Here is a 13,699-nt window from a genome sequence, read left to right on the forward strand (position 1 = left end):
TCCAATTCACTCTATTCCTTGCCCTCCTTTCACCCTCCTGCATGTTCAGGCCCCGATCACACAAAATCTTTTTCACTCCATCTTTCCACCTCCAATTTGGTCTCCCACTTCTAATCGTTCCCTCCACCTCCGACACATATATCCTCTTGGTCAATCTTTCCTCACTCATTCTCTCCATGTTACCAAACCATTCTCCCCAACCCTCTCACTTCGCACACCACCTCGACCAAACAACCTATATCTGCCACTCTATCATCAAACACACTCAACAAACCTTCAAAATTCTCACTCCATTTCCTCACTTCACCACTACTTGTTATCATCTCACCATTAGCCCCCTTCACTGAAGTTCCCATTTGTTCCCTTGTCTTACGCACTTTATTTACCTTCTTCCAAAACATCTTTTTATTCTCCCTAAGATATATATATATATAATATATATATATATATTTTTTTCATTATGCTTTGTCGCTGTCTCCCGCGTTTGCGAGTAGCGCAAGGAAACAGACGAAAGAATGGCCCAACCCACCCCCATACACATGTATATACATACACGTCCACACACGCAAATATACATACCTATACATTTTTTTTTTTTTTTGCTTTGTCGCTGTCTCCCGCGTTTGCGAGTAGCGCAAGGAAACAGACGAAAGAATGGCCCAACCCACCCCCATACACATGTATATACATACACGTCCACACACGCAAATATACATACCTATACATTTTTTTTTTTTTTTTTTTTTGCTTTGTCGCTGTCTCCCGCGTTTGCGAGTAGCGCAAGGAAACAGACGAAAGAATGGCCCAACCCACCCCCATACACATGTATATACATACACGTCCACACACGCAAATATACATACCTACACAGCTTTCCATGGTTTACCCCAGACGCATCACATGCCCTGGTTCAATCCATGGATAGTACGTCGACCCCGGTATACCACATCGTTCCAATTCACTCTATTCCTTGTACGCCTTTCACCCTCCTGCATGTTCAGGCCCCGATCACTCAATATCTTTTTCACTCCATCCTTCCACCTCCAATTTGGTCTCCCACTTCTCCTCGTTCCCTCCACATCTGACACATATATCCTCTTGGCCAATCTTTCCTCACTCATTCTCTCCATGTGACCAAACCATTTCAAAACACCTTCTTCTGCTCTCTCAACCACACTCTTTTTATTACCACACATCTCTCTTACCCTATTATTACTTACTCGATCAAACCACCTCACACCACATATTGTCCTCAAACATCTCATTTCCAGCACATCCATCCTCCTCCGCACAACTCTATCCATAGCCCACGCCTCGCAATCATATAACATTGCTGGAACCACCATTCCTTCAAACATACCCATTTTTGCTTTCTGAGATAATGTTCTCGACTTCCACACATTCTTCAACGCTCCCAGAACTTTCGCCCCATCCCCCACCATATGATTCACTTCCACTTCCATGGTTCCATCCTCTGCCAAATCCACTCCCAGATATCTAAAACACTTCACTTCCTCCAAATTTTCTCCATTCAAACTTACCTCCCAATTGATTTGTCCCTCAACCTTACTGTACCTAATAACCTTGCTCTTATTCACATTTACTCTCAGCCTTCTTCTTTCACACACTTTACCAGACTCAGTCACCAGCTTCTGCAGTTTCTCACACGAATCAGCGAACAACAACTGACTCACTTCCCAAGCTCTCTCATCCACAACAGACTGCATACTCGCCCGTCTTTCCAAAACTCTTGCATTCACCTCCCTAACAACCTCATCCATAAACAAATTAAACAACCATGGAGACATCACACACCCCTGCCGCAAACCACCATTCACTGAGAACCAGTCACTTTCCTCTCTTCCTACACGTACACATGCCTTACATCCTAAATAAAAACTTTTCACTGCTTCTAACAACTCGCCTCCCATACCATATGTTCTTAATACCTTCCATAGAGCATCTCTATCAATCTATCATATGCCTTCCCCAGATCCATAAATGCTACATACAAATCCATTTGCTTTTCTAAGTATTTCTCACATACATTCTTCAAAGCAAACACCTCTACCACTTCTGAAACCATACTGCTCTTCCCCAGTCTGATGCTCTGTACATGCCTTCACCCTCTCAATCAATACCCTCCTGTATGATTTCTCAGGAATACTCAACAATCTTATACCTCAGTAATTTGAGTACCCACTTTTATACCCTTTGCCTTTGCACAATGGCACTATGCAAGCATTCCGCCAATCTTCAGGCACGTCACCATGAGTCATACATACATCAAATAACCTTACCAACCAGTCAACAATACAGTCACCCCCTTTTTTAATAAATTCCACTGCAATACCATGCAAACCCGTTGCCTTGCTGGTTTTCATCTTCCGCAAAGCTTTTACTACCTCTTCTCTGTTTAACCAAATCATTTTCCCTAACCCTCTCACTTTTCACACCACCTCGACCAAAACAACCTATATCTGCCACTCCATCATCAAACACACTCAACAAACCTTCAAAATACTCACTCCATCTCCTTCTCACATCACCAGTACTTGTTATCATCTCACCATTAGCCCCCTTCACTGAAGTTCCCATTTGTTCCCTTGTCTTACGCACTTTATTTACCTTCTTCCAAAACATCTTTTTATTCTCCCTAAGATATATATATATATATATATATATATATATATATATATATATATATATATATATATATATATATATATATATATATATATATATATATATTTATATATATATATATATATATATATATATATATATATATATATATATATATATATATATATATATATATATATATTCCTTTTTTTTCATACTATTCGCCATTTCCCACGTTAGTGAGGTAACGTTATGAACAGAGGACTAAGTCTTTGAAGGAAATCTTCACTTGGCCCCCTGCTCTGTTCCTTCTTTAGGAAGATCAAAAATGAAAGAGAATGATTTCCAGCCCCCCGCTCCCTCCTCTTTTAGTCGCCTTCTACGACACGCAGGGAATACCTGGGAAGTATTCTTTCACCCCTGTCCCCAGGGATATGTATATATATTTTTTTCATTATGCTTTGTCGCTGTCTCCCGCGTTAGCGAGGTAGCGCAAGGAAGCAGACGAAAGAAGGGCCCAACCCACCCAAATACACATGTATATACATACATGTCCACACACGCAAATATACATACCTATACATTTTTTTTTTTTTTTTTGCTTTGTCGCTGTTTCCCGCGTTTGCGAGGTAGCGCAAGGAAACAGACGAAAGAAATGGCCCAACCCACCCCCATACTCATGTATATACATACGTCCACACACGCAAATATACATACCTACACAGCTTTCCATGGTTTACCCCAGACGCTTCATATGCCCCGATTCAATCCACTGACAGCACGTCAACCCCGGTATACCACATCGCTCCAATTCACTCTATTCCTTGCCCTCCTTTGACCCTCCTGCATGTTCAGGCCCCGATCACACAAAATCTTTTTCACTCCATCTTTCCACCTCCAATTTGGTCTCCCTCTTCTCCTCGTTCCCTCCACCTCCGACACATATATCCTCTTGGTCAATCTTTCCTCACTCATTCTCTCCATGTGCCCAAACCATTTCAAAACACCCTCTTCTGCTCTCTCAACCACGCTCTTTTTATTTCCACACATCTCTCTTACCCTTACGTTACTTACTCGATCAAACCACCTCACACCACACAATGTCCTCAAACATCTCATTTCCAGCACATCCATCCTCCTGCGCACAACTCTATCCATAGCCCACGCCTCGCAACCATACAACATTGTTGGAACCACTATTCCTTCAAACATACCCATTTTTGCTTTCCGAGATAATGTTCTCGACTTCCACACATTCTTCAAGGCTCCCAGAATTTTCGCCCCCTCCCCCACCCTATGATCCACTTCCGCTTCCATGGTTCCATCCATATACATATACATATACATATATACACATGTACATAATTCATACTGTCTGCCCTTATCCATTCTCGTCGCCACCCTACCACATATGAAATGACAACCCCCTCCTCCCGCATGTGCGCGAGGTAGTGCTAGGAAAAGACAACAAAAGCCACATTCGTTCACACTCAGTCTCTAGCTGTTATGTACAATGCACCGAAACCACAGTTCCCTTTCCACATCCAGGCCCCACAAAACCTTTCATGGTTTACCCCAGACGCTTTACATGCCCTGGTTCAATCCACTGACAGCACGTCGACTCCGGTATACCACATCGTTCCAATTCACTCTATTCCTTGCACGCCTTTCACCCTCCTGCATGTTCAGGCCCCGATCGCTCAAAATCTTTTTCACTCCATCGTTCCACCTCCAACATGGTCTCCCACTTCTCGTTCCCTCCACCTCTGAAACATATATCTTCTTTGTCAATCTTTCCTCACTTATTCTCTCCACGCGACCAAACCATTTCAAAACACCCTCCTCTACTTTCTCAACCACACTCTTTTTATTACCAAACATCTCTCTTTCCCTTTCATTACGTACTCGATCAAATCACCTCACACCACATATTGTCCTCAAACATCTCATTTCCAACACATCCACCCTCTTCCGCACAACTCTACCTTTAGCCCACGCCTCGCAATAATATAACATTGTTTGAACCACTATTCCTTCAAACATACCCATTTTTGCTTTCCGAGATAACGGTCTCGCATTCCACACATTTTTCAACGCTCCCAGAACTTTCGCCCCCTCCCCCACCCTGTGACTCACTTCCGCTTCCATGGTTCCATTCGCTGCCAAATCCACTCCCAGATATCTAAAACACTTCACTTCCTGCAGTGTTTCTCCATTCAAACCTACCTCCCAATTGACATGTCCCTCACCCCTACTGTACCTAAGAAACTTGCTCTTATTCACATTTACTCTCAGCTTTCTTCTTTCAAACACTTTACCAGACTCAGTCACCAGCTTCTGCATTTCTCACCCGAATCAGCCACCAGCGTTGCATCATCAGCGAACAACAATTGGCTCATTTCCCAAGCCCTCCCATTATCAACAGACTGCACACTTGCCCCTCTTTCCAAAACTCTTGCATTCACCTCCCTGACAACCCCATCCATAAACAAATTAAACAACCATGGAGACATCACGCACGGGGAATCAATCACTTTCCACTCTTCCTATATATATATATATATTATATATATATATATATATATATATATATATATATATATATATATATATATATATATATATTTGGTTTGGATGGTATTGCAGTAGAATTTATTAAGAAAAGGGGTGACTGTGTTGTTAACTGGTTGGTAAGGATATTCAGTGTATGTATGGATCAGAGTGAAGTGCCTGAGGATTGGCAGAAAGCATTCATAGTGCCATTGAACAAAGGCAAAGGGGATAAAGGTGAGTGTTCAAACTACAGAGGCATAAGTTTGTTGAGTATTCCTGGGAAATTGTATGGGAGAGTCATTGATTGAGAGGGTGAAGGTATGCATAGAGTGTCAGGTTGGGCAGGAGCAGTGTGGTTTCAGAAGTGGTAGAGGAAGTGTGGATCAGGCGTTTGCTTTGAAGACTGTGTGTGAGAAATACTTAGAAAAAACAGATGGATTTGTATGTAGCATTTATGGATCTGGAGAAGGCAAATGATAGGGTTGATAGAGATGCTTTGTGGAAGGTCTTAAGAGTGTATAGTGTGGGAGGCAAGCTGCTAAAAGCAGTGAAAATTTTTTTTATCGAGGATGTAAGGAATGTGTACGAGTAGGAAGAGAGGAAAGTGATTGGTTCCCATTGAAGGTCGGTCTGCAAAAGGGGTATGTGATGTCCTCATGGTTGTTTGATTTGTTTATGGATGGGGTGGTTGGTGATGTGAATGCTAGAGGTTTGGAGAGAGGGGCCAGTATGCAGTCTGTCGGGTATGGCAGGGCCTGGGAAGTGAGTCAGTTGTTGTTCGCTGATGATACAGCTCTAGTGGTTGATTCGAGTAAGAAACATCAGAAGTTGGTGACTGAGTTGGGAAAAGTGTGTGAAAGGAGAAAGTTGAGAGTAAATATGAACAGAGCAAGGTTATTAGGTTCAGTAGGATTGAGGGATAAGTTGATTGGGATGTAAGTTTAAAAGGAGAAAAATTGGAGGAAATGAAGTGTTTTAGATATCTGGGGGTGGATTTAGCAGTGAATGGAACCATGAAAGCGGAAATGAGTCATAGGGTGGGGGAGGGGCGCGGGTTCTGGGAGCGATGAAGAATGCGTGGAAGGAGAAAACATTATCGCGGAGAGCAAAAATGGGTATATTTGAAGGAATAGTGGTTCTAACAATGTTATATGGTTGCGAGGCGTGGGCTATAGATAGGGTTGTACAAAGGATGATAGATGTATTGGAAATGAAATGTTTGAGAATAGTACGTTCACCAAATGGCGTTCTAGCTCCGTCTCTTCGATGTATATCAACTGACTCATATTTCTCTCTTGTGTCTCTCCTGATGATGTGATTATTACACGAAAGTGCACTTGGGAACTTATCATGTTTCATTTCCCCGTGGACTCAGGAACTTGTGGGTATGTGTGTGATTTCTCTTTGTGTGTTAGGTGGAGAAAGTTTTACACTTGTATCTCCGTATCTTAACCTTTTATGCATGTCCCATATTTCTGCTCTTATGTATGCGCACAGACACACACACACCAGCCTATGCAAGGTATCTATTTTATCGGTCAGTCTCAAGGGGAGGATGAACAGGTGGGTGGACTGTGGACCGGCTGCCATGACGAGGATTCGATCCTAGGAAGGTTTGGTCCTTTGCGTCACGATCAGTAACGCTAACTGCTACAACTCCGTACATATGTATGTACACATGTATGCACATATATATGTATCAGTTCTTTGATACATCTCCCCCAGTACAGTACTTGCATTACCAAAAATCCAATACAGAAGTTTTTACTTTCTAACTTTGATGAATTCTATAAAGTGGTCTCACTTATTTCCATGAGATTCAGATGCGTGATGATCTTCCACACAATACAGCCAGGCATATCTGAACCCCCCCTGGGTCGTCTCTACCGATACAGGTGGTGGCAGGAGAGTACGACCTGGATTACTTCGATGGTTGGGAGAGAGTGAAGAGAGTGTCCCACATCGTCCTGCATCCATCCTACGACTTCTTCAGCCATGACAGCGACGTGGCTCTGATCAGAATGCACGGCCTAGTCTTCTTCAACGAGAGGATCCACCCGCTCCCACTGCCAGACCTCGACATGACGCGTGGCTGCCACCGCAGCCTCCCTCACTTCAGCCACAGTCATCGCAAAGGTGAGAGGAATACATCTGATTATCTATTTAAACTTATATTGATTATCCTATGGAGCTAATATGAACGTCAAGCGATTCTTTAGGTCAGACAAGGATCAGTGGTTTCTTGACCTAGTTTTCTGTACGAGAAAATAACATTAACTTACGAATATCAACATAACTCGATGGTGTACACATAGTAAAGTTCAGTAAGAGAACAAGTGACTTTCTGCTCTATCCTACAACGGTAACTGAGTAAGGCATTTGAAAAGGGGGGGGGGGGGGGATTTGGGTAATCATCAATAAAAGAAAAATTTATACGAGTCACTACACCTATGAAAACTATTTCTTTATGAATGTCATTTTTTGTTCTCCCGTCGTTTACTTTGGTTCGGTCATGTGGCTGTTTATGTATTTTGCGTTAGAAGAAAGACTTCTTTTTTTATTCTCATCTGAAAATTCATGAAATTATTCCTTTTGACAGTTTTTGCAAACAATCTCTAGACTTAAAAAGAAGAAAATGAAAATAACTATCTTCTTTTATTTGATAACAATACAATTTAAATCTTTTTTTTTTATTATACTTTGTCGCTGTCTCCCGCGTTTGCGAGGTAGCGCAAGGAAACAGACGAAAGAAATGGCCCAACCCCCCCCATACACATGTATATACATACGTCCACACACGCAAATATACATACCTACACAGCTTTCCATGGTTTACCCCAGACGCTTCACATGCCTTGATTCAATCCACTGACAGCACGTCAACCCCGGTATACCACATCGCTCCAATTCACTCTATTCCTTGCCCTCCTTTCACCCTCCTGCATGTTCAGGCCCCGATCACACAAAATCTTTTTCACTCCATCTTTCCACCTCCAATTTGGTCTCCCTCTTCTCCTCGTTCCCTCCACCTCCGACACATATATCCTCTTGGTCAATCTTTCCTCACTCATTCTCTCCATGTGCCCAAACCACTTCAAAACACCCTCTTCTGCTCTCTCAACCACGCTCTTTTTATTTCCACACATCTCTCTTACCCTTACGTTACTCACTCGATCAAACCACCTCACACCACACATTGTCCTCAAACATCTCATTTCCAGCACATCCATCCTCCTGCGCACAACTCTATCCATAGCCCACGCCTCGCAGCCATACAACATTGTTGGAACCACTATTCCTTCAAACATACCCATTTTTGCTTTTCGAGATAATGTTCTCGACTTCCACACATTCTTCAAGGCCCCCAGAATTTTCGCCCCCTCCCCCACCCTATGATCCACTTCCGCTTCCATGGTTCCATCCGCTGCCAGATCCACTCCCAGATATCTAAAACACTTCACTTCCTCCAGTTTTTCTCCATTCAAACTCACCTCCCAATTGAATTGACCCTCAACCCTACTGTACCTAATAACCTTGCTCTTATTCACATTTACTCTTAACTTTCTTCTACCACACACTTTACCAAACTCAGTCACCAGCTTCTGCAGTTTCTCACATGAATCAGCCACCAGCGCTGTATCATCAGCGAACAACAACTGACTCACTTCCCAAGCTCTCTCATCCCCAACAGACTTCATACTTGCCCCTCTTTCCAAAACGCTTGCATTTACCTCCCTAACAACCCCATCCATAAACAAATTAAACAACCATGGAGACATCACACACCCCTGCCGCAAACCTACATTCACTGAGAACCAATCACTTTCCTCTCTTCCTACACGTACACATGCCTTACATCCTCGATAAAAACTTTTCACTGCTTCTAACAACTTTCCTCCCACACCATATATTCTTAATACCTTCCACAGAGCATCTCTATCAACTCTATCATATGCCTTCTCCAGATCCATAAATGCTACATACAAATCCATTTGCTTTTCTAAGTATTTCTCACATACATTCTTCAAAGCAAACACCTGATCCACACATCCTCTACCACTTCTGAAACCACACTGCTCTTCCCCAATCTGATGCTCTGTACATGCCTTCACCCTCTCAATCAATACCCTCCCATATAATTTACCAGGAATACTCAACAAACTTATACCTCTGTAATTTGAGCATTCACTCTTATCCCCTTTGCCTTTGTACAATGGCACTATGCACGCATTCCGCCAATCCTCAGGCACCTCACCATGAGTCATACATACATTAAATAACCTTACCAACCAGTCAACAATACAGTCACCCCCTTTTTTAATAAATTCCACTGCAATACCATCCAAACCTGCTGCCTTGCCGGCTTTCATCTTCCGCAAAGCTTTCACTACCTCTTCTCTGTAGATTTATGTGCTGAAAATGGACTGATGATTGGGAATACCTGGTTTAAAAAGCGAGATATACATAAGTATACTTATGTAAGTAGGAGAGATGGCCAGAGAGCGTTATTGGATTACGTGTTAATTGACAGGCGTGCGAAAGAGAGACTTTTGGATGTTAATGTGCTGAGAGGTGCAACTGGAGGGATGTCTGATCATTATCTTGTGGAGGCTAAGGTGAAGATTTGTATGGGTTTTCAGAAAAGAAGAGTGAATGTTGGGGTGAAGAGGGTGGTGAGAGTAAGTGAGCTTGGGAAGGAGACCTGTGTGAGGAAGTACCAGGAGAGACTGAGTACAGAATGGAAAAAGGTGAGAACAATGGAAGTAAGGGGAGTGGGGGAGGAATGGGATGTATTTAGGGAATCAGTGATGGATTGCGCAAAAGATGCTTGTGGCATGAGAAGAGTGGGAGGTGGGTTGATTAGAAAGGGTAGTGAGTGGTGGGATGAAGAAGTAAGAGTATTAGTGAAAGAGAAGAGAGAGGCATTTGGACGATGTTTGCAGGGAAAAAATGCAATGGAGTGGGAGATGTATAAAAGAAAGAGACAGGAGGTCAAGAGAAAGGTGCAAGAGGTGAAAAAAAGGGCAAATGAGAGTTGGGGTGAGAGAGTATCATTAAATTTTAGGGAGAATAAAAAGATGTTCTGGAAGGAGGTAAATAAAGTGCGTAAGACAAGGGAGCAAATGGGAACTTCAGTGAAGGGCGCAAATGGGGAGGTGATAACAAGTAGTGGTGATGTGAGAAGGAGATGGAGTGAGTATTTTGAAGGTTTGTTGAATGTGTTTGATGATAGAGTGGCAGATATAGGGTGTTTTGGTCGAGGTGGTGTGCAAAGTGAGAGGGTTAGGGATTATGATTTGGTAAACAGAGAAATTTAAATCTTACGGTAAACAAAAACTTTTAACGCACTCATGAATGTACTCGGCCACTTCAGGTGTACGGGATAAACAAACATCAGGTAACAGTGGACGACAGTAACCCTGCGTATAGAAAAATCCAAGGGCTAGAGTGGCTTTAGGGAGACAGATTTTAAAAGGACACGTAGATAAAGCCTACTACATTATCACAGTGGGTGGCAAGGGGCTATGAAGTGCAAGGAAGATGTAGACATAAAAGATAAAACATCCTCTTTTAGAAATTGAAATATAAGGATGGGAGTTTCCAGCCCTACGGCTTCCACCCCCTTTAGTCGCCTTTTGCGACACGCGAGGAATACGTAGATAGAATTCCTTCTCCCTTCCCTTCACACATTTCAATTTCTAAGAAGAAACAAGGAGTCAAGCGGGAAGTGCTCATCCTCCTCGAAGGCTCAGACTGGGGTTCTAAATGTGTGTGGATGTAACCAAGATGAGAAGGAAGGAGAGATAGGTATTGTGTTTGAGGAAAGACACCTGGATGTTCTGGCTCTCAGGGAAATGAAGCTCAAGGGTAAAGGGGAAGAATGGTTTGGAAACGTCTTGGGAGTAAAGTCAGGGGTTGGTGAGAGGACAAAAGCTAAGGAAGGAATAGCACTACTCAAGCAGAAGTTCTGGGCGTGTGTGATGGAGTGTAAGAAAGTAAATTTTATACTGATGTAGGTAAAAGTGAAAGTGGATAAAGAGAGCTGGGTGATTGTTGGAGCTTATGTACCTGGGAGCAGCTAAGTGAATGTGTCAACGGTTTTGGTGCACGAGACCAGGTATTAGTGGTGGGTAATGTGAAGGTAAGTAATGTTTTGTTGTTGTTGTTGAAGGCTCCAGTCACGGAGAGAAGAAAAGTCCACATCAATATAAATTAATTACGAATTTTCGAGAAAGTGAAAGACCTGTCTTTTGAAATGTGCCAGGTCATGGTTGAGGGTATAATAGGGGTGCATAGTGTGAATAGTGTTTTAATTGGGAATGGTGAAGAGCCTGTGGATTTGTGCTGAAAAAAGACTAGTAATTGGGAATATCTGGTTTAGAAAAAGAGATATACACAAGCATACGTATGTGAGTTGGAGAGGTGGTCAATGGGCATTATCAGAATACGTATTAATTGATTGGCGTGTAAAAAAGACTTTTGAATGTAAATGTGCTAAGAGATGCAGTTTGTGGGATGTCTGATTACTATCTTGTGGAGGCGAAATTGAAGATTTGTAGATGTTTTCGAAAAAGAGGGAACAAAGTTGGGAGGAGAAAGTGTTGAGAGTAAGTGAGCTTGGAAAGGAGACTTGTGTGAAGAAATACAAGGAGAGATTGAGTGTAGAATGGCAAAAAGTGAGACCAAATGAAGTTGGGAGTGGGTGAGGAATGGGATGTATTTAGGGAAGCAGTAATGGCATGTGCAAGAGATCCATGTGGCATGTGAACTGTGGGAGGTAGGCAGATTAAAAAGGATAGTGAGTGGTGGGATGAAGAAGTAAAATTGCGAGCGAAAGAGAAAAGAGTGGCGTTTGGTTGGTACTTACAAAGGAGTTCACATGATTGGGAGATGTATAAAAGAAAGCAGCAGAAGGTGAAGGCAAATGAGAGTTGAGGTGAGAGTTTCATTAAACTTTTGGAAAAATAAAAAGATGTTCTGGAAGAAGGTAAGTAATATGCGGAAGACAAGAGAACAATTGGGGACATCGGTGAAGGGGTCAAGGGGAGATAGAGGGGGGGTGGGGGGAGTGATAACAAGTATTGATGGAGTAAGTGTTTTGAAGGATTGTTAAATGTGTTTGATGATAGAGTGGCAGACGTAGGATGTTTGATTCGAAAAGGTATGCGAAATGATAGAGTCTGGGAGAGTGGTTTGGTGATAAGGTAAGGTGGTGAAAGCCTTGTGGAAGATGAAATCCGGCAAGGTGGCGGGATTGGATGCTATAACGGTTTAATGTATTAAGAAAAGAGATGACAGTGTTGTTGGTCGGTTGGTTGGATATTTATTGTATGTATGGGTAATGGTGAAGTGTCTGAGGATTGGCGGAATGCATATATAGTGCCACTGTACAAAAGCTAAGGGGATAAAGGTGAATGTTCACACTGCAGAGGCATATGTTTGTTGAGTATACCTGAAAGATTATAGGGGAGGATATTAATTGAGAGTGTGAAAGCTTATACAGGGCATCAGACTGGGAAAGAACAGTGTGGTTTCAGAAGTGGTAGAGGAAGTGTGGATCAGGTGTTTGCTCTGAAAAATGTATGAGAAACACAAAAATATATGGATTTGTATGTGGCATTTATGGATCTGGAGAAGGCATATGATAGGGTTGATAGAGATGCTTTGTTGGATGTTTTAAGAATATATGGTGAGGAAGGTAAGCTGCTAGAAGCAATGAGAAGTTTTTATCAAAGGTGTAAGACGTGTGTACGAGTAGGAAAAGTGGAGAGTGATTGGTTACCAGTGAAGGTAGGTCTGCGGAAAAGAGTGTGTGATATCGGCTGCGTTATTTACTTACGGTTCCACTTTTCAGCTCCCCATTGAACTGTCCCCAGCGACGACACCCACACTGCCTTACTGGACCCTATACTTATATGGAAAAGCTGCACACTGCTTTCCCTAATGCCAGCTCTGCCTCACCTCGCCACCATTCCACGTTACCTACCTAGTATCCTCGGGAACCTTCATTCTACCAACAATCCTCCTCCTCCGTACTGGCGCAGTTCATCCGCCCTTTCAGCTACTTTAAGAAGGACGCTTGAATATGTTTACGTGGAATTCCAAGCTCTTGACTCCCAAACGCCGTGGCAAGACTTAGTTCATCTCTGACCACCTGAGGGTGTTTTCACTACCATATTCCTATGCTTGCGCCGCACCCGAGTCCCAGCCATCCCTTTTTCCCCCCTCTGATGTTTTGTTCCCCCAGTACCCTTGCCAGCAGGGTCTGCTCTGCCAACTACTCCCCATTGTCGGTCCTTGACGTCTTCATGCTCGCCACCTGTTGCAGCGATGTGTTCTCCGCCACATCCAACATCTCCCAGGCCTACACTAAGGTCCTCATGTTCCAGTCACCCCTTCTACGGTGCCAGCTTCCTTAGAGTCCTCTCTACCCGAGTTATCTGCCAGGCATCCTCTTGCTGTTACAGACTTGAGGGTCACTGCATTTAGCCGCTCAACTCCCTCGCGATCAGACTCCTCT

At 43.0% G+C, this 13,699-nt stretch overlaps 1 protein-coding gene across 1 annotated transcript in view; it reads left to right on the forward strand.

Moving 5' to 3' along the window:
- Nucleotides 1–13,699, forward strand: part of LOC139765734 (trypsin-1-like) — a 34,705-nt gene that overhangs the window by 6,044 nt on the left and 14,962 nt on the right. The window contains exon 3 of the mRNA XM_071693551.1: nucleotides 7,074–7,314. Within this exon, the coding sequence (XP_071549652.1) occupies nucleotides 7,074–7,314 (241 nt within the window). The remainder of the gene's footprint in view (nucleotides 1–7,073; nucleotides 7,315–13,699) is intronic.

Source organism: Panulirus ornatus, chromosome 55 (genome assembly GCF_036320965.1).
Source record: "Panulirus ornatus isolate Po-2019 chromosome 55, ASM3632096v1, whole genome shotgun sequence".
In the NCBI taxonomy this organism is placed as follows: Eukaryota; Metazoa; Arthropoda; class Malacostraca; order Decapoda; family Palinuridae; genus Panulirus; species Panulirus ornatus.